Source organism: Haliotis rubra, unplaced genomic scaffold (genome assembly GCF_003918875.1).
Source record: "Haliotis rubra isolate DU_JTF1 unplaced genomic scaffold, ASM391887v1 Scf1586, whole genome shotgun sequence".
Taxonomy (NCBI): Eukaryota; Metazoa; Mollusca; class Gastropoda; order Lepetellida; family Haliotidae; genus Haliotis; species Haliotis rubra.
Window position 1 is genome coordinate 125,697 of NW_025765543.1, and position 22,843 is coordinate 148,539.

The window sequence follows — 22,843 nt, forward strand, 5'->3', positions numbered from 1 at the left end:
TGCATGGTAAGAGTATCATAGTGAGAGTGAGTGAGTGAGTGAGTGAGTTAATATTTAACGTCACATTGGCAGTATTTCAGCCATACCGTGACGAGAACAATGTATCAGTAAAATCACAATAAATATATACCATATAAACCTGTCATCGAAGGACAGTAAAAATACAAGAATACCACAAATTTGGTTTAAAACTTGTATGTTGTACTAAACGCTATGACTGCAGAAAACAATACAAAATATACTGAGTCAAAAAAAAGAAACTTCACATTCTTTCTTTAGGGCACTACAAAAGAACAAGAGATGGTAAGACGGTTAAATTGTTATTATTTCATTGCTGAGATCTGTGTGATGTACTCGATACACTGACAGTGCCATAATCAGTTCCATTAGGCTACACCGCCGTTCCAAAACATGGGTATACAGAATGTCAAGTCACAAGAATAAAAATGCGAAATTTCTCAGTTCAATATCGTGTATGGCCGCCCCGCGCATTCACCACTGCCAAACACCGTCTCCTCATCGACTGCCTGATGCTTGTGAACACGTGGGTGGGGATTCTGCGCTATTGCTCTTGCAAGGCAGCGCAAAGTTCCTGCAAATTCTGAGGTTGGTTCCTAAGACCACGAAGCTTTCTCCCAAGTGCATCCCAAACGTGCGCTATTGGATTAAGGTTAGGGGACCTCGATGGCCAGTCCATGACGTTGATTACAGCGTTTTGAAGGAAATTTCGTGTCAACATCGCGGTATGCGGCAGAGCATTATCATCCTGGAACTGTAGATCTGGGCCATGAGCCGCCATGAAAGGAACGAGTTCAGGGTTGAGCACCTGGTCGCGGTAAGCAGCAGCTGTGAGGTTTCCACGGATAACCAGAAATCGGGAACGGTTGTTCCCACAGAAAGCACCCCACACCATGCAACTTCCGCCCCCGAATCTGTCGACTTCCTGTACACAACATTGGGCAAACCGTTGACGACGTCGTCTCCAGACTCTATGCCTGCCGTCCGCGAATCTGAGGGTAAACCTGGATTCATCGCTAAAGACGACTCGATTCCAGTCTCTCTGGGACCGTCGGAGGTGACGTTGGGCCCACAGCAGACGTTGACGTTGATGAAACGGCCTCAATATTGGCCCACGATATGGACGTCGAGAATGGAGATTGGCAGCCCGCAACCGATTTCGAATGGTCTGTGAGGACAGTCGACCTCTAAACATCTCAGCCCTGGTTCGTGTAGCCGGCAGAAATCTGTCACGTAGGTGACGTAGGACGATGTGACGGTCTTCAGCTCGTGACGTCACACGTGGACGACCCGACCTTGGGCGATCAGAAGTGGTGCCAGCTTGTTGTAGACGACCTTGCAAGTCATACACAGTACGACGGCTGCATCCCATTGCTGTTGCGACGTCAATAACTGATCTTCCCGCTTGCAACATGCCAACGGCACGTTCACGTTGCACATTTGACAATCGTGGCATTTCAAGTACCCTTAGAACTGTGGTTTAAAAGTGTTTTTTCAATTCTTGAGGCCAATGCAAACACGTGCATATGAAGAAAACTTCGATGCGAAGATCACGTGATCGACTGCACGTGCAAAACCTGATTTGGCACTAACGTCATTTGCACGACGAATGGATGGGTTTGAGTGGTTTTACACCATCCCCTTAGGTGTTGGCGATATTGCAGAAATTTAGCCGATCATTAAAAGAACAAATATTCTACTATTAAAACGATGGGAGATATAAACATTCTTTGAATGAAATGGGACTTATGTACTCTCATAGGGGAACAATAGCTTTACGGTACTTCAGCCCCCGTCAAGGGTACAGTCACAATCAATCTGTTGTAATAATTATATCCTACCGAGTTATAAAAGGCATCACTATGTACATCAAAATTTAACTATTAAGTCTATTCCTTTTAAAAAATCCAAGATTAAATGAGGATGAACGTTATTAAAAAGATCCTTTATTGTTTTGACACCATAACATTTATCCCTTGCAATGGAAAAATCAATACAGTCAAGCAGGACATGCTTGACCGTGATTCTCTCATCACAAGGGACACAAAACGGAGGATCATCATCTTTCAATAAATATTCATGAGTATATGGTGAATGACCAATACGACACCGTCGTAATATTACCTCTTCCAATCTGAACTGACATCCCAAGTGGGTATAACCGATACTTGGTTTAATTTCATTTAGTTTATTCATACCCACCTGAGTGTCCCACTTCTTTGATCACGGATGTAGGATATAATCACAGGTTTATATCAGTGTATGGTATCAGAAGTGGTGTTACAGATTTGTTTAGTGCCGATTTGGCTGTAGCGTCAGCCATTGTATTATCAGCGATTCCAACATGGCTGGGTAACCAACGAAAGACGATGTCATATTGGCCAGTAGCAAGTTTATTATGTAATTCATTGATGTCAAGTACAACTGGATGTTGACACGTATTGTTTTGTATAGCCTGAAGGCAGGATAGTGAGTCTGAAAAAATAATAATATTCTTATGTTTAGATTTGTTACTTACATATTCTAGGACTGTTAAGATCGCTTTTGATTCGGCGGTGAAAATGGAAGCGTTCTGTGGTAATCTTATAGATAATGTTCTGGATCAATGACATATGCTACGCTTGTTACAGCACCACCATCCTTGAACCCATCTGTAAAGATAGATTTGTAAATATCATATTTACTTCTTATCTGATACTATTCTTGTTGATACTATAATGGATTTGTTTCCGATTTCTTTTATTGAGAAAGGGTTAGATCAACCTGTGGTCTTACCAATTGCCAAGGTGGAGAAGAAATCTGTCAGAAAGGAGAGATAGTTTCGAGCTCAGTCTGATCAGCAGAAATAAAAGGTTTGATTCGTATTCCTAAAGGGGGAATAACAGAAGGCTTCTTGTTGTACAGATCTTCATAAAAAGGATCAAAAACACAATTATATGCTGGGTTAGACTCATTTGAAGACATTTTTGTGACATATTGTAGTAAAGACTATCAATGGGAGATGTCCGGAAAGATCCAAGACAAAGTCTTAGACCTTGATGGTGTACAGAATCTAATAATTTAAGATTGCTCTTGCAGGCTCCATCATAGATGATGGAGCCATAATCTAGTTTAGAACGGATAAGTGATCTGTACAAGTGAAGTAGGGTAATTTGGTCCCCTCCTCATTTGGAGTTAGAAACAACTTTCAGTAAATCCAGTGCCTTCAGACATTTAGCTTTCAGATTTTTAATATGCGGTAAGAAAGTAAGGTGTTGATCAAATATCATTCCCAGAAATTTAGCTTCCTTTACAACTTTGATTGGAGTGCCCGAAAGATGGAGATCCGGGTGCCTATGTGGTTTATACTTTCGACAAAAATGAATGCAATTTGTTGAAGATTTTGAAAACTTAAAACCATTACGTTCTGACCAATCATTTATTTTATTAAGACACAACTGCAGCTGTCTCTCAATCGTGTGCATATTTCTACCTCGACATGACACATTAAAATCATCTACAAATAATGATCCATCAACAGATTCATTTAAAACATTCGATAAGCTGTTTCGATCTTTATACTGAATAACGTTACTGATAAAATGCCACCTCGTCGCACACCTTGATCTTGATCATAAAAATCAGACATGGTGGAACCCACACGTACCTGGAACTGCCAATCTGTTAAAAACATATGTCCATGTCGTATCGTAAGCTTTTTCTAAATAAAAACATATTGACACAGCGTGTTGTTTATTGATGATATCATCCTTTACAAACGTTTCCAGTCTGACTAAATGGTCTATGGTACTTCTATGTTTTCTAAACCCACATTGGATATTTGTAATAATATTTTTTTTACTCTAAGTACCATATTAATCGGTTATTGACCATTCTTTCCATGGTCTTACAAACACAGTGAGTGAGTGAGTTAAAATTTATCGTCACATCGGCAATATTTCAGCCATATCGTGACGAGAACAATTAATTGGTACACATAGTAAGTAATAGTAAATTATAAAAGCCTGCCTACGAAGGACAGTAAAATAACTAGATTATCACAAAGAATAATTTAAAAACTAGTAATTATATCTAAAACAGTTTAACTATAGTTGACAATACAATATAAAACCGGGCTATAGATTGCTAACAACTGAAGGTAGATCACCATACTAGGGACCATGGGGACTTACATTACTTTTGCTTCCTGCATGGACCCTAGCTGGATTTACACCATCCCTCAGCTATTAGCAATTTTAGATATTCAAGCCACAAATTAAAAGAACATATATTCTACGATTAAAAATAACAGTAGATTTAAATTTACATTGAATGCTTTGGGACTTACGTACCCTCTCAGGAGGACAATAATTTTACCCTACTTCAACCCCCTTTGAGGGGCACAGCCACTAACAATCTCAGTTATTAATCTAAACTACCAACAATAAAATATTTAACTATTTACAGATCAGTAAGCAAATCTAATTCTTTTAAAAATTCAACTATTAAATGATAATTAACATTATAAAAAAGATCCTTCAAAGTTTTGACACTGAAATACTTATCCCTTGTGATGGAATATTCAACACAGTCAAGCAGGACATGCTTGACCGTGATTCTTTCATCACAAGGGATGCAAAACGGAGGATCTTCGCCTTTCAGTAAATACTGGTGAGTATATCTAGTGTGGCCAATGCGACATCGTCGCATAATGACCTCTTCAAATCTGGACTGACAACCCAAGTAGGTGTAACCAATGTAGGGTTTTATTGCATGTAATTTATTAATACCTACTTGGGTGTCCCACTTCTTTTGCATTAGATCGCGGATGTATGTTCTAATGCTGGCTTTACAATCAGAGTATGGGATAAGAAGTGGTGTCACAGATTTGTTGAGTGCTGCCTTAGCAGCAATATCAGCCATGGTGTTCCCAGAAATGCCAACGTGGCTGGGTAACCAACAAAAGACGATGTCACATTGGCCAGTAGCAAGATCATTATATAATTCGATTATTTCAATTAAAAGTGGATGTTTGCAAGAGAGATTTTTAATAGCCTGAAGGCAAGAAAGAGAGTCAGAAAATATTATACATTGTTTATGTTTGGAATGTCTTTGAATATACAGTCAAATCCCGATGAGTCGAATGCCGGTGTCTCGAATATTATGCATAACACGAAGTACCTGTCGGTCCCGACCATTCCCTGCTATTTTTGTCATCATTTGATTTCCGGTTACACGAATTCGTCTCATAAATATACACGATGACTCAAAATGGAAATTTGGTCCCTTGAGATTCAAACAATAGTAATCTTGTATACATAAGCCGAAGTCAGTCAATGAGAAGTTAATTGGTGATCCAACTACGTGTAACTGATCCAATTAACAAACCAGCGCGGCTCGCACCTTTCCGCTATTGTCGGGTGAGTACAAAGGGCAGATTAGTGATTTTACGGAAACGAAAGATTTAGCACCTGTCACAACGACGACTCGTCTGATGATGAAGACGAGACACACCCTGCCGTCAAACCACCACCATCCGTATCGGAAGCGATAAAGTTCTGTGAAGGACTGGAGGAATTTCTCGAGTCGGTTCCAGGTACAAACAACGAACATTTTTCCCACTTGGCAAGCGTCCGTGAATTTGTGGATAAATGTAAGGGAAATTCACAGAAACAAACATTAATGTCAGACTTTTTCCCGAAGTGAGTTCATCTTTTTGTATTAATAAGATTCAAGATGGCGGCATGTACAAGTATATCTATCGATTGCCGATAGATTTTGTTCATGGATTTTAAGAGGTAAATGTATTTTGTATTTTATTGTGCTAGTATTGAAATGTGTTCTCATTTGTATAATGTTTGTTTCCATTATCCATTATTATCCATTGTCTATGTCACCTTATGTATTGTTGTGCTATATTTATATATGATGTGCTGAATAAAGGAATTGTTCAATATTGAATCATCTTTTTTTCTACCCTTATCGACATACCTATGTCTCGAATACATCGATAAGCCGAATCTTTTACTTGGTCCCCAGCGATTCGACTCATCGGGATTTGACTGTATTTAAGAGCTGTTAAGATGGCGTTTGCTTCTGCTGTAAATATAGAGCTGTTATCAGGTATTCTAGAAGATATTGTTCTGGATCCAATGACAGTGGCACATGCCACTGCGCCACCGTCCTTGGACCCATCTGTAAATAAGGATTTGTATGTATTATATTTGATTTTTAATTGATTATATTCTTGTTTATACTGTAATTCATTAGTTTCAGACTTCTTAAACTTTGTCAGAGTTAGGTCAACTTCAGGCCTCACCAGTTGCCAAGGAGGAGAAGAAAGAAAACGGGAAGGGGATATATAATCCAGCTCAATGCCGGCAGCAGAAAGAAATGGTTTAATTCTGTGCCCAAGAGGCGGGTCAAGAGAAGGCTTTTTGTTGTATAAATCCTCATAGAGGGGATTAAAGACGCAGTTATATGCAGGGTTAGATTTGTTTGAGAACAGTTTGGTAATATACTGTAATGATAATTTGATACGGCGTTGTGCAAGAGATGGCTCATCTGCCTCTATGTAGAGGCTGTCAACAGGCGAAGTTCTAAAAGAGCCAAGACATAGTCTCAGACCTTGGTGGTGGACAGAATCTAATAGTTTTAGGTTGCTCTTGCAGGCTCCACCATAAACGATGGAACCATAATCAAGTTTGGAACGGACCAATGATCGATATAGATGTAGGAGGGTAGCTTGATCCCCTCCCCACTTAGAATTGGAAACGACTTTCAACAAGTCAAGTGCCTTCAGGCATTTTAGTTTTAAGGGCTTTAATATGTGGTAGAAACGTTAAGTGTGAATCAAAAATAATACCCAAGAACTTGGCCTCCTTCACAACTTTGATAGGAGTGCCATTTAGAGATAGTTCCGGGTCTTTATGCGGTTTGTATTTCCGGCAGAAATGTATACAATTAGTTTTGGATTTAGAAAATTTAAAGCCATTTTCGAGACACCATTTATCTATCTTGTTTAAACACAACTGCAGTTGCCGTTCAATAGTATGCATATTTTTACCGCGACAAGAAATATTAAAATCATCCACAAAAAGTGATCCATCTATTGAATCATTTAAAACCTTTGATAAACTGTTTATCTTGATACTAAACAATGTGACAGACAAAATACTGCCTTGAGGGACACCCTGATCCTGATTATAATGGTCAGACAGGGTAGAACCCACCCGGACTTGAAATTGCCTGCCATATAAAAAGTTGGATATAAATTGAGGCAAACGGCCTCGTAATCCAAAGTCATGTAAATCTTTTAAAATCCCATGTTTCCATGTCGTGTCGTATGCTTTTTCTAAATCGAAAAAGATCGACACTGCATGCTGTTTATTAATTATGGCATTCTTAACAAAAGATTCTAAACGCACTAAATGATCAATAGTACTTCTGTTTTTACGGAAACCACATTGTATATCTGTTATGAAGTTATTGGTTTCCAGGTACCAAACAAGTTGATTATTTATCATGCGTTCCATGGTCTTGCAAACGCAGCTAGTTAGTGAAATTGGCCTATAATTGGAAGGATCCGTATGATCACGTCCAGGTTTAGGTATGGGCACAATTATAGCATCACGCCACGACGAAGGAAATTTCCAGTTGTCCAAATGTCATCAAAATATGTAACAGTGTCGCCAAACATGACTCTGGCAAGTGCTTCAGGAGTTGATAATGTATGTTATCAGCTCCAGAAGCAGTATCGTGAGCCTGATCAAGAGCAGTATGAAGCTCATGTATCGAAAAGGTTTCATTGTAGTCTTCCCCATTATCTGAACTGAAATTAATAGCTTTCTTTTCTTGCTGTTTTTGATATGTTTGGAATGCAGGTACATAATTAGATGAGGAAGAATGTTTGGCCAAAGTCTCACCAAGTTTGTTAGCAATATCTGATTTATTAGTCAATAATTGATTCCCATCTTTCAGATGGCGAATGCTAGATTTAGAACCCTTACCTTTGATTTTCTGGATCATGTTCCATACCTTTGACATTGGCGTACGTGAATTTATTTTTGAAACATAATTTTGCCAAGACTGGCGTTTGTTTTGTTTAAAAGTACGCCTTGCTTTAGCATTTAAAATTTTGAACTTATGTAAATTGTGGACCATAGGATGGCGACGGAAATACTGTTCAGCCTTTTTCCGGGCCTTCCTAGCTTGTTTGCAGTCAGCGGTAAACCATGGTTTACGTATGTGTGGATTGGAAGAGACTTCGGAACACATTCATCAGCTATTTTAGCTAGTTCGTTAGAGAAGAGTGTAACAGGGTCAGGAACATCAAGAAAAGCACCAGGTGTTAGTTTAGTAGAACAACGAATTTCATACAAATCCCAGTTTGCTTTAGCAAAGTTCCATCGTGATGATGGAGGAATATCAGAAGGTGTCACAGATTTCAATACGGTGGGAAAATGGTCACTTCCACAGAGGTCATCGTGAACTGACCATTCAAATTCACTCTGTAAATTAGAGTCAACAATGGATAAATCCAGACAAGAGTAAGTTCCAGTTCCTGGATGTAGATATGTATGAGAACCATCATTAAATATGAATAAATCGTTGTTTAAGAAAAAATCCTCCAGTACTTTACCTTTTGCATTGCTGTCATTACTACCCCAAAGTGGGTTATGACCATTTAAATCTCCCATGACGACACGGGTTTTCGGGAGTTGGTCATAAAGTGCCTGAATATCAGACTGTTGAAGACAATACGACGGTGGAATGTACAAAGAACATAACGTGAACACACCATTTAATGTCATACGAACTGCAACAGCCTGGAGAGGGGTGTTGAGAGGGACAGGACTATGAATGACACCCTGCCTCACCAAAACAGACGATCCTCCAGTTGCTTTATCACCCAGGGGCGAAAAGTGGTGATATGAGTCATACTGTCTTAAATCAATTTTATCTGTGGTTTTGAGGAATGTTTCTTGTAAACAAATAGCAGATGGTTTGAAATCTTGAATTAATAGCTGTAGATCAGTAAAATTATTCCGAAGACCTCTACAATTCCATTGTATTAAATTTGGCATGCAGCTCATGGAGCTTCAATAGGAGATCGTGAGCGAGAAGGTGGTCCTTTACGCTGTAATGTTAGTGATGGAGTGATCTCCATATCCAGAGGTTCAAAGACGTTATGAACCTCCAGAGGAACAGTCAGTGGTAAAGGCAGCTCAGCATGTTTGAGGCCCTTTGATTCTTTTTTCTTGAGTTTTGTTTTCCTTTTTGAAAGTGGCGGATTTCTTTTCACAGATTCAGGTTCAGGTTCAATTGCAGGCTCAGGCATAGTCCTTGCTGGCATTGTTTCAGAAGACAGGATAGTCTGAGAAGCTGATGTGGACGAAGAAGAAGAAGACATAGCTCCAGCCTCAACATCGTAAAGAATATTCTGAACATTAGTGATCCAGGTAACTGCTGTTTGGCATCCCTGATCAACCTTTGGAGGTGAAGAGGAAACAGCAGCAGAGTATGACAGTGCAGAAGTGGAAGTGGACTCCTTCTCTATTAATTTCTTAGCTTCTATAAATGAAATGTCTTTAGTGTACTTGATTGCGAGGATTTTGTTTTGTTTCACATAACACGGGCATGATTTTGAAAATGACATGTGGTCGCCGCTGCAGTTTGCACATTTGATGATATCTGTGCAGTCTGTGCTGTCATGTTTCTTACTGCAGCGGGAGCAAACTTGGGAGTTACGGCAAGATTTTGCTCCATGACCAAACTGTTGACAGTTGAAACACCGGAGTGGATTTGGTATATACACATCCACTCCGATGTTGAAATACCGGCTTTGATAGAAGAAGGGATTTTCGAAAGTGCAAATGTGAAAAGGTAGGTGTTTGTTTTATAATTCTGTCACCATCTTTCCTAGTGAACCTTTTCACTGATGTTACACCTTGATTCTTCAACTCCGCTGCAATTTCCTCCTCACTCATGTCTGAGAGACACTTCGCACAGTCACGCACAATGCCTCTACATGAATTTAAGGTTTTGTGCACTGAGACAACAATCTCAGTATTTGCAAATTGATGGGCCTTGAGCAGATTTAGAGACTGTTGTCTCCGTGCACATTCCACTAGCAAGGAACCGGAGCGGAGACGGGTGACATTCTTCACGTTGCCACAAATGCCTTCAATTGATTTGGATACAACAAAAGGGTTGATTTTGAGGGATTCACCATCAACACCTTCTACAACCAGAAAAAGGGGCCAGTAATCAGGACTGTGTACGAATTCATCATCCGAAGAATTAACAGTATCACTATCGACATGCCTTCTCTTAGTTTTGGATCTAGAACCAGTTAATTGTGGGGTAGCCATGATGAAGGAAAATATTCGACATCCCTGCTCCCCACCCACCATGGAGTGTCAACAAGAACGGTGTTGTAGTGGAAGCCAACTACAAACACCAGGGTTACAGGGATGCTATACTCCAGCAAAATAAACACAGGTAGCTATTCTTGCCAAACAGGGTATAAGTCAGGCTGGTCCGGCCCTAGACAGATCCCTGAAGACAAACAGAACCTGGAGGTCAAAATTGCCAGATTGGCCCATGAGCCACCGCCTTCTGGCATAGGACTCTAGGCAATTTCATAGATACAAATATATAGATATAGATATATATATACATGCAAGTTGAATGTAAACAGCCAAGACCAAATATTATGTTGAATATGTGCAAAAATAATCTCTACGCACAGGGCACGGCGTGACCAGCCGATTGATAGAATCGGGCCGATTCTACCACCCGTCTAGGTGAAGTAAGGGTCGAAGTGGTGTATTGGGCAAAGGAACACTGTTCCTGGAACCAGTGCCCTCAACCACCAGAATCCCGTCCTCCACCGACACAGGGGCGCAACCCACGGCAAACGGGTTGGTGGACCAAATATGCCCCCGGGTCCACAACGGGGGGTTGGAGAGCGCTTAGCATTACCCAGCACCCACCACGAGGAGGTGGCCCTTCATGGGTGCCTTTTCAAACACAACTTGTAAGTCATATAGGCCTGTAATTGGAAGCATCTGAGTGATCGCGACCAGGTTTAGGAACTGGGATTACAACAGCAATTCGCCAGGATGAAGGGAAATGACCCGTTGTCCAAATCTGATAAAATATATTTAAAAGTGTTTCTAAAGAGGAATCAGGTAAATGTTTAAGTAACAGATAATGAATGTTATCAGCACCTGTTGCAGGATCGAGAGCTTGCCCTAAAGCAGTATGTAGCTCATGAATGAAAAAGACTTCATTATAATCTTCACCATTTTCAGAGTCAAAGTAATATTCTTTTTTTCTTGGTGTTCTTTATATTTTTGAAATTTCGGTATATAGTTTGATGAAGAAGAATGTGTTGCTAGAGTTTCCCCTAGTTTATTTGATATTTCAACTTTATCAGTCAGTAATGTGTCACCCTCCTGAAGATGGTGAACACTGGATTTGGAAACCTTTACCTTTTATTCTTTGCACCATATTCCAAACTTTAGACATTGGTGTTCGTGAATATATTCCAGAAACACAGTTTCGCCAATAAATACGCTCATTTTGTTTGAACGTTATACAAGCTTTTGCATTTAATTTTATAAATGTATTTAGATTATGGCCAGTTGGGTGATGGCGGAAGTAATGTTCAGCCCTTTTCCTTCTTTCCGAGCTTGCCTACAATTCGAGTTAAATCATGTTTTTTTTTATATGTGGATTGATTGAGGACTTTGGAATATATCATCAGCTATTTCATTCAAAACATCAGAGAAAACCTGAATGGGTTTCAGGTTTGAGTTTACTTGTGCATAGAGTTTGAAACATCGACCAGTTTGCCTTTGTGAAATTCCGTCTTGTATAAGGTGGAGTATCAGATGGATTTACTGCTGAAAGTATGGTTGGGAAATGGTCACTGCCACAAAGGTCATTATGTACTGACCATTCAAAGTCGTTTAGAAGGTTAGCATCAGTTAGAGACAAATCCAGAGAAGAGTAGGTGTGAGTAGCAGGATGCAAATAAGTATGGGAATCATCATTAAATATACACAGGCCGTTATTAATGATGAACTCCTCCAGAACTTTACCTTTAGTATTAGTATTTATACCTCCCCCAGAGTGGATTGTGACCATTCAAATTCCCCATGATAATACATGGTTTGGGAAGCTGATCATAGAGATTTTGAATATCAGCTTGCTGAAGAGCTGCAGATGGTGGAATATATCGTGAACACAGAGTGAAAACAACGCGAAGAGTAAGATGCACAGCAACAGCTTGAAGATTAGTCCTAAGCACAACAGGGCTGTGGATAACATCTTGCCTCACAAGGATTGAAGATCCTCCAGTGGCCCGATCACCCGGAGGAGAAAAAGAATGGTATGCTTGGAACTGACGGAAAACTATAGTTTTCTGCTCTAGGTAAGTTTGTTGCAGGCAGAATGCTGATGGTTTAAAATCTTGCACCAATAGGTGTATTTCATTAAAGTTGGTCCTCAGACCTCGACAATTCCACTGTTTAAGATTATTTAAAAACATTATTTTTGGGTAGATTGATTTGGGATCTACCCGCACCTTCCCTTGAGGGCGACACGCTGTTTGCCCTCGGCTAGAGGTTTTCCATAACATCCATTTTTCAAGTGATCCAAACTTATTGAAAAGTTGGATTTGGTTATTTGACCCTTTTGAAATTCTCGCATTTTGCTGTCCTTTTGACGATTCGGATCTTGGTTTAGGTTTTGATGGTTTACCATTATGTTGAGTTTGAGTTTGAGTACCATTATGTCCATCTGTAGTTTCCAGATGGGACAGTGTTTTGAAAAAGGATGAGTGGCTGCCTGAACAATTTGTACATTGTTTTTATCGTTGTCACAGTGTTCAGTAGAGTCTGCTCGCTGCAGTGTGCACATGTCACAGGTCTTGTACAGGAATTGACACCATGGCCATACTTTTGACATTTTGACATTTGAATCATCTTAAGGGATTTGGAATACAAAATGTCAACGTTGCAGTAGCCTGATTGGGGGGTGGGGTGGGGGTGGGGGTGGGGCGATTGGTGCTGAAAAGGAAAAGAGATAAGTGTTAATTAGTTGAACACATCTTGATCTTTCATTTCAAATGCTATTTCACTTTCAGTCATGTCTGTGAACAATTGATCTCGATCACGTATTATTCCTTTGCTGGTACTGAGAGTTCTGTGTTCCAGGACTGATACTGGAACACCGACAAACGAATTGATTGACATAAGGTTAACGGATTGTTGTTTCTTGCTACAACGGTCTCGCTTTATGCGTTGCTATGCAACATAGTACCTCTTATACGATGTACGACATGGATTTAGGACCGCGTAGTACGACATGTATACGACGTCTTTGTGAAACGGTCGTAAAGAAGGTCGGAAGAGGGTCGTAAACAAGGTCGTAGGGGCTACGACCTCCTAAAGTTAGGAGGCTTTTGTGAAACGCGGGCCTGGACTCCTGGTTTGCAAACGTCTGTTGGGCACCCAGAGGTGTTTAAGACGAGTGCTTTTGGCGAAAGATTCACACATCACGTGACAGCGCTTGTTTATTGGGGCTTCCGGGTATGTCTACTGACAGAGTGGCAGAGTGGCAGAAACGAAGCGACGCCCGAGGGCCTTAAATGACATTCCAGCTGCATGACATGTCCACTTTCTGCCATTTCGACCCCAATGATAATCTCCTCAAAATGTGTATGGATGAACAGGATAGCATATTCACAAATTGAATGGCTAGTGGGGAAATGAGTGGGTAGCATCCTTCACGTGCATGTACAATGTAAGCTGCGTTTTGGCAAACTGTTTCAAACTGAAACCTTGGTTTTCATAACCTGAAATTTGCTACTTAACAATGGCATCATCGACATATCATCATCATCATCGATAGCTACATCAATATGGTGAAATTTGGGGTACTTAAATCGTTCCATAAGTATATTTTTATTATCTCAGTGCATGCGCACACGCTCTATCACTTAACTGATTCTTTATTCGAGGTGGGAATTTATTATTATCCAGTGAGTGAGTGAGTGAGTTATTATTTAACGTCACATCGGCAATATTTCAGCCATATCGTGACGAGAACATTTGACATTGTAATAGAATATATATAGTTATTATAAAAACCTGCCGACGAAGGACAGTTTGTTCAGAGGATAGAATTATCTTGGTGTTGAAATATTTTCATCCAGTGTGGCTTATATTAAATTACCAACATTGCGTTACTTAACTGAGCATGAGTCAGGATGTTGTAATTCTATGATATAGGAGGTGACATTATTTTCAAAATCGTACCGATGACTAAATGAGCTAGTAGAATATATATATCAATGAACGTTTTTGTCCACAGAAGTGATTCTGATTCCGATCCACTGTTAAAGGTAAGCATCTTAACGTCAGACAAATTAGCGTCCATTTCTTTGATATGTCAGCGAATGGCGAATAAATATAAACCAGATCCATGTTGTTATCTCATTGTACATTCGTGAACGCATTTGCAGATACAGAGAAGAATACACTTTTAAACCGAAGGAATCGATTCATTCCATTTCATGTCTTTATCAGATTTTCAACGACCCTATTCATGGGACTATAAGAGTGTCGGGTCTGTGTATGAAGATAATAGACACCCCACAGTTTCAGAGGTTGAGGTATTTGAAGCAGCTCGGAGGAGGTTACTTTGTATATCCGGGCGCAACACACAACAGATTTGAACACAGCATCGGGTAAATAGTATTGCGACATTGGCAAAAGTAGAATGCCTGATACTCGTCATTAAGGGAACAGTTCAAGACGTGAATTAATGTAAAAAATAGTGCTCCTTTATTCCCGTGACATAAATTCTTGCCGTACACAGTACAAACATATTAACATTATTTCTGTTTGCTAAGACGTCTTCCCTTTTATATTAATACAGGACTTACCATCTCGCAGGGAAATTTGCTCAGATTCTGGAATGGAAACAACCTACAACTTTTGGAAAAGATGAAATCAAGTGTATTGAAATAGCAGGACTTTGCCATGATCTCGGTAAGTAGCAATTTGTAATTGCATGAAAAGCTTGATTATTTCTGAACCACACATACCTTTGCCCAAGAGCGTTCATTTTGCCCTCGGTTGGCGGGTCATGATGGAAGACAAAAGTCAGCGTTGAGCTATTACGCAAGAGCAAATGTCAAAATGCTTCCAAGTCAATCAGAAATCATGAAAATGAAACCAGTCGTAGTAATGATTTCATCTAGGTGACCCCAATGGAAGCAATCTTGTCAATTAGTAATTCACAACCATAAACAATACATTTACAAATGTAAATGCAATCCCAAAGAATTAAATTTAAACCAATTCCCAAAAAAGTTATAAAGTTATAATGATGCTGAAAAACATACATTTGATAAAGAGTGAGTAAGTGAGTTAAAATTTATCGTCACAACGGCAATATTTCGGCCATATCCTGACGAGAACAATTAATTGGTATACATAGTAATAAATGGTAAAGTTCATTTGATAAAGATAATGAAATGTTTTTGACAAAATGGCTGGCTGTTTCACAGTTTGAACATGCCGTTTTCTTTCTGCCTACTCGCTAACACCACACACCACCCACCCCCCACCACCCACCCTCTCTCTCTCTCCCTCTCTCTCTTACCACGACTCCTTACCACGTGGCGAGGCGGTGGATTGTACACTCGTAGCACCTACTGCTATGTGCGAACAGAATAGCAAACCAACCTATTCCTTCGCCTGGATGAAGTCGGTTGGTATTAAATGTGAAACTGAGGCTTCCTTATTGATGACCAGTCACATGCCACTCAGAAACGCCAAAATGTGATTCGTAAAGAACATATCAACGTGAAGTGTCGACTTTGCAATGAATTTGCAGAAACTGTCCAACACCTTACTTTAAACGACACGATGTTGGGGAGCCTTCATATTCTCCGGAACGTTCATGGTAGGTTCGACTAGGCGCTTCCAGGGAGAAGTCCCATTTGTTACTCTGGGCTGCGTGTAGAGGGGGGCAAGGGTCCTCAGCTGATGATGAGCCTTACAATGAGTCTGTCCATGGTGGGCCTTGATAGGGACTTTTTATTCCCTGAACTAAACGAACATCGCCCAGTTAGGACTGATCCCCTGAAGCTGAGAAACTACTGGGTTACCGAAAGACAAGGAGCAAACCATCTCTCAACTCCGCAGTTCAGTCAACCATCCTCCGGTCATGAGGCCAACCACACTGGAGATAGGATTTGCCCCAAGGTTAAGCAAAGAACTCGACCAGGAGTGGGGGTGTTATGATAAGAAGGTGTACACCGAATATTGTATTGCTGAATACATTAAACAGATACAAGTTAGGTGCACTTTGATATATTTTGAAACAATAATCTTATGAATGTATAAAGAAAGTTACTGCATTGGTTTGCTCTATGACCCCTTAAACGACTATTGCAATGGCCAAAGACAATAAAGTACAATGCGGTTGAGTTAATCATGACGACAAGAAAAGAGGTTGTGGACTACATATGTGTCTTCTTCTTTTAGGACACGGCCCATTCTCACACGTTTTTGACAACATGTTCATACCTCGGGTAAAGCCAGACAGCAAGTGGAAGGTATATACATTATGTTGAGTACATTTATGCTCAAACGCCCTAACCCAGCATTCCTCTCTCGTGAGGACAGTTTTTTTTTATGGGAGTTTCAAGAGGCCATCACCATCACCATTCTGTTGTATGTGATGGGAAGGTCGAAAAATTATTCATTCAATGTAAATGTTTTACAAAGAGTAGTAAAACAAAATGTAACAGACATAATGTCAACACAATGATGAGAGAGCAATTCGCAAACAATTTATACGTACTTCCTGACCACATCCCACCCACTAGTCGACTGCACAGTACTCAAACAGTCGTCAGTTGTGTTACAGATGACAGTTATTGTTGCCGTGTTTAACACATCAAATGGGCGAAACTGACAAAGCTGATTTCGTTTATTTGATTTACAATCAATGATTTCAGCATGAAGATGCGTCAGTGATGATGCTGGAACACCTACTTGAAGAAAATGGCCATGTGAAGAGTGCCTTTGACGAGCTTGGCAAAGACTGGAGTTGTCTCGAGCTGGTTAAAGACCTCATATTAGGTGGAAAAGAAACAGTTAAGTAATAAGCCATTGAGAAGTAGGATATAAAAGGATTAAAACTCTGTTATGCTTGTAGGATAAACATCAAAGTACCCATGTGTCTACCAAACACATAAGATGCACATTATTGTTGTACAATATAGAGCAAAAATATACCAGACTGTACTTATTACCATCTCCGTGGTCTGTGTTCGCCGATAGTAGTCTGTGGTCTGTGGTCTGATAACATTTAACTTTACCTTAAATATAACGATGGATGGGTAGTAGTTTATCCCTTGTGATTATGTTTTACGATGCTGTTTTACAGAAGCATGTGACTGATCCAAGGGTGATTAAAATGAGAAGTAACAAACCATACCTTTATGAAGTAAGTATGTATTACTACATCAATGTTCAAACAGCACGAACATATCGTTGCTCGGATGGTTGATTTTAGTTTGTTAATACATTTAGCAAACATTAATAATATTACACGTCCGGGACATTGGCAAACATGCCACATATTGTGCCTGCAAGTGCAATGGATGTTTCAATCTTGGAAATGTGTTTAAACATTAGTGTATCACAAACACATTTCTCGCCAGATTGTAGCCAACTCCAGAACAGGAATTGACGTGGACAAGTGGGATTACTTCGCGCGTGACTGTCACATGGTGGGCATGAAAAACAACTTCGACCACGACAGGTACATGGAGATGGCTCGTATCATCGACGTCGACGGGGAAGGTCGACGGATCTGTACAAGAGACAAAGTAAGTTTCTGTCAAGATTCCTGCATTTCCACAATCTAATATTTTCGTCTAGGCACATATAAGCATATATAAGGTCTAGTAACGGCACTTTATGTCATATATATAACTCACCCAGTCCGGAAAAAAAATTATTCAGTATGCCATTACACATGTTACTTATAACAGGATAAGGATCGTATCTCCCTCACCTCACATGACCTGGTTGTTCTTTCTCGGACTGATTCCCGGTTATCCACATCTGTATCTATCCTCGACAGAAGCTTATGACATAAAACCCCACTTATGTCATACCCTAAAGACATAAGTATGCAAATTACATAATCGGAAGTATGAGTTTTTCCCTGGTTCGCGTGAGCAGGTGTTTACAAACAACATGTCTTCATCTGATGTTCGAGACAAAGTTTTAATTGATCAAATTGGAAACAGCCAAACAGATACTGCATGTTGTAGGTTGATGGTACCGAATTTGAATTTGACTTTGATGAAGGCAGATTATCTGAAATTCCCTGTGACCATCTTTTCGTCATCGAAACACCATGGTCGAGCATGGGAAGCATACGACAAACACAAAGCCTAAAGATGCCCGAGGAAGATTAGTCGCTGTTGAGTACGACATGATCAATGGCTTGATTCTGCACAAGGAAACTATGATTTGAAACTGTTTGACAACTTTCTTAAAACCCCAAAATATAATTCGCCAAATGAATGCAATACCCCCAAACGAACTAGACACACTTCTATCCCCGTTTTGCATCAGTGTTTGCAAAACACATATAAAAAAATGAGCCAATTGTAATGTATGAACATTAATGAGAGATCACTAAAACGAAAGTGGAACGGCTATCCCATCACGTCAGCCTCGCGGGGTGGTTGGGTAGCCTAATGGTTTATGCGTCCCCGGGTTTGATTCCCCACATGGGTACAATGTGTGAAGTGCAACTCTGGTGTCCCCCGCCGTGATATTGGTAAAAGTGGCATAAAGCTTAATTCGCTCGCTCACTCACTCACTCACTCACTCACTCACTCACTCACTCACTCACTCACTCACTCACTCACTCACTCACTCACTCACTCACTCACTCACTCACTCACTCACTCACTCACTCACTCACTCACTCACTCACTCACTCACTCACTCACTCACTCACTCACTCACTCACTCACTCACTCACTCACTCACTCTTACAATGTTCACGATCACGGCTGAAATTAAAGGGGAGGAGAATTGAACTGAACATGGAGGGCGTGACACCCAAGTAGAGATCGAGTCCCTGCAGCAGTGCGGACCCTCTGGACATAATATTCCAAAGAGCATAATAAAGTCGAGAGCACAATCCATTTTATAAACTGTCCGCGAGACAAGAGAACAATAGGTCTGGTGAGACTCCTCGTCAAGGCCGAAAATGTTGTCTAAAGTTGCTGATCCTTCTCTGTGCCCTCTGCCCTCTGCAGGTGTATAAGTTGTATGTATTCACGTCTCCAATTGTAATGTATGAACAACAATGAGAGATCACTAAAACGAAAGTGGAACGGCTATCCCATCACGTCAGCCTCGCGGGGTGGTTGGGTAGCCTAATGGTTTATGCGTCCCCGGGTTTGATTCCCCACATGGGTACAATGTGTGAAGTGCAACTCTGGTGTCCCCCGCCGTGATATTGGTAAAAGTGGCATAAAGCTTAATTCGCTCGCTCACTCACTCACTCACTCACTCACTCACTCACTCACTCACTCACTCACTCACTCACTCACCACTCTCACTCACTCACTCACTCACTCACTCACTCACTCACTCACTCACTCACTCACTCACTCACTCACTCACTCACTCACTCACTCACTCACTCACTCACTCACTCACTCACTCACTCACTCACTCACTCTTACAATGTTCACGATCACGGCTGAAATTAAAGGGGAGGAGAATTGAACTGAACATGGAGGGCGTGACACCCAAGTAGAGATCGAGTCCCTGCAGCAGTGCGGACCCTCTGGACATAATATTCCAAAGAGCATAATAAAGTCGAGAGCACAATCCATTTTATAAACTGTCCGCGAGACAAGAGAACAATAGGTCTGGTGAGACTCCTCGTCAAGGCCGAAAATGTTGTCTAAAGTTGCTGATCCTTCTCTGTGCCCTCTGCAGGTGTATAAGTTGTATGTATTCACGTCTCCACTCGACATCTGTTGAGATGGCGGCCCCCTTTAATTACTTGGCACACACAGTCAAGGCATGCCTAAACCTGCGATCAGTTGTTTGTTTGATATAGTATTGTGAAAAACACACTTTCTTCTCTTATGAAAAACATCTGCGATGCCGCCAGTCTTCAAACATCGAAACCACTCACAAATCACTCGGCGCGAAGACGTTAAATGACAATAATCCTCCGCCAAATTAAATAATGCTGAGAACTGGGGAAAACGACCCATTCCGTGAACAATTTCTGCAATAGAAAACCTACCAGCACAAACAAATATAGAGCATAATTTCAAGAAACTTAATCCCCACAGTGACACCTATTGATGAAAATCCCGTCATGCCGAGCGGACACTCGCGTAATGCCCAAATCGCCAGTAGACAACACAATCAGCGTCTCAAATGTCACTGTCTCTGGTGATGTCAAAACTGTGTTTGCTGGCACCATTATTGGTGGAAAGATAATGATTAACTCTCGTTAAACCTACACGCTCGGTTCCAGTCAAAATACGTAGTCATCGAAAGTGAAAGTGACACCGAATAATACATACTCTGGCCTGGCTGTTATGCTCTATTCTTTCAGTGTGACGTATCGGGAAAGCGCTTAATACTCATTAACACTGCAGTCTTTACATATGCTCTTAAAGATAGGACAAACGGATTTTGCTCTCTGATGGCATCTGTGCCAATACCAACTGAGTTTTGGGACAAAGCTTGAAACAGACGCTGCACATAAAAGGTCATCTGAACATGTGACCTGATTCATGTTATGTTTGTGTTGACTGCAGAATGCCAGTAATCTGTACGACATGTTTCGCACCCGGGAAACCCTACACCGAAGAGTCTATCAGCACCCAGTTACCCGTGGAGTGGAACTTATGTACGTACACGCAACACATCCTCACAAACACACACACACACACACACACACACTATCGAGAACCTTTTTTAGCAACGTTGGTGTATGCATCGAATCCACTCATATCTCATCAGTTCTGATATTACGTCGTTTTGACGCGATAACATGCTTATTTAATTCATTAATCAATCATTTATACATACATATACATTATAATATGCATTGTAGGGATATAGATGTTTGTTGTCAAAATATTTTGAATGCGCTCCATGTCTTTTTTCAGGATTGTTGATGCGCTTGTAAAACTTGACAAAACGGCGCTGATACCAGGGAAAAATGCGTATGTGAAGTTTGTTAAATTTGCTCAAATGCAATAATACCAAGAACAGAAATGTGGGAACTGGGCCCGGGTAATGATTATGAGATATGACACTATCAATATTAAAGCACTATTTACCTGCATCGATTTAGATATATTCATTTTCACCAACATCCAGTGTAAAGCATCTAGCCACATGTGGATGTGAATATACATTTGAATTCACTGTTAGTTGATTACATGTACAAACCATCACACCAAACATAGATATCTTTCTACAATCAGAAACGACTAATGAAGTTTGTTATTTTTTGCAGCAGTAAAATATCCGAATGTATTGATGACATGGCGGCCTATTCCCAGCTGAATGACAGCATCCCTTCAACTGGTGGATCTCCCTGTGACACTCGGGACGAGTTCCCAAGACTCTGGTGAATACCATACATCATTGTGTCCTGACTGGTTGTTCACACATACATTAAAGAAATGTAATATCTAGCCAAATAGTGATAAGACTTAGTTGTTTCCAATTTACAAACACAGTTGTGAACAAGGGTTCATTAAGAAGGCACTGGGTTCAGAGACACTGACGTGTGTAAAGCGATTGTCATATTTGAGAATAGCCAAATACACTGAAGAGATATAAACTAGGTTTGACTTAAGGCCACGGAAGTCAAGAACAGTACTTTTACAAACGTATACACACGCAAAATCATACCGACCACATGGGCATGACTTGCCTTCGTATTCAGCTTGCAGAAATGTGCTGCTGAATTTAATCAAGACTGTAAACGTAGATGCTGCAGTAAATATTTATTGGCATTAGTTTCTCAGTACAGTTCATCTTAGCTGACAGACTCCACAAGAGCAATATGCCTGCCAAAAGTTGTGAAAATTTGTTTATTCTGAACGATAATCCATGTTTCTACTTTTCGATTTATCCGCGTGATCTTTATGAATAATATCAATTACAGACGCAGCACTGAAAGATGCAAGTGACATCGTGAAAAGAATACAGAAAAGAGATTTATACAAGTGTGTTAGCAAACACATTGTGAAGGAGGATTTTAATCGAGTATGTTGATTGTTTCGTAAACCTGTTCGCTTTTACACACATTATATAGCTAAATGAATAAGTTGGGATAACAAATGTTACTGGTCAGTATTTCAGTAATGTCATATGGCCAAGTGGACAGACATATTGTAATGTTGTAATATTCATCCAACGCCTTCTAAGGATTGTTCTGGATTGTTCTGGATTGTTCATTTGAAAGTTGTGAAATGTGAACACCAGAGGCTGGAGCTGATGAACTTTGCTCGACGAAAAGGAAAGTTGAATGCACCCCTCTTGCCACTTTACGAGAGTGTTTTTGTCACTGAGAGTGTTTTGTCACTCAGCATTGAATATTTTTGCTTACTTCATTCTTCGTTCAGTGGACAGGCATTGGCTATTTGATGGTTTCTGAGCAATATCAAATCATCTGTACACCTTGACGCTTAGTTAGCGGAACCACTTGGCCAAAATACCAAAAATCGAGCAGAAATGGCAATGCA

General features: G+C 40.4%; 1 protein-coding gene across 1 annotated transcript in view; it reads left to right on the forward strand.

The window, feature by feature from the left end:
• The window catches only part of LOC124271201 (deoxynucleoside triphosphate triphosphohydrolase SAMHD1-like), a 47,295-nt gene extending 24,931 nt beyond the window's left edge, over nucleotides 1-22,364 (forward strand). Inside the window, exons 4-14 of the mRNA XM_046706283.1 lie at nucleotides 14,383-14,413; nucleotides 14,598-14,758; nucleotides 14,950-15,062; nucleotides 16,566-16,636; nucleotides 17,042-17,179; nucleotides 17,473-17,532; nucleotides 17,750-17,917; nucleotides 20,900-20,991; nucleotides 21,254-21,310; nucleotides 21,607-21,720; nucleotides 22,264-22,364. Coding sequence (XP_046562239.1) covers nucleotides 14,383-14,413; nucleotides 14,598-14,758; nucleotides 14,950-15,062; nucleotides 16,566-16,636; nucleotides 17,042-17,179; nucleotides 17,473-17,532; nucleotides 17,750-17,917; nucleotides 20,900-20,991; nucleotides 21,254-21,310; nucleotides 21,607-21,720; nucleotide 22,264 — 1,006 coding nt within the window. The 3' untranslated portion in view covers nucleotides 22,265-22,364. The remainder of the gene's footprint in view (nucleotides 1-14,382; nucleotides 14,414-14,597; nucleotides 14,759-14,949; nucleotides 15,063-16,565; nucleotides 16,637-17,041; nucleotides 17,180-17,472; nucleotides 17,533-17,749; nucleotides 17,918-20,899; nucleotides 20,992-21,253; nucleotides 21,311-21,606; nucleotides 21,721-22,263) is intronic.
• Nucleotides 22,365-22,843: the final 479 nt, after the last annotated feature.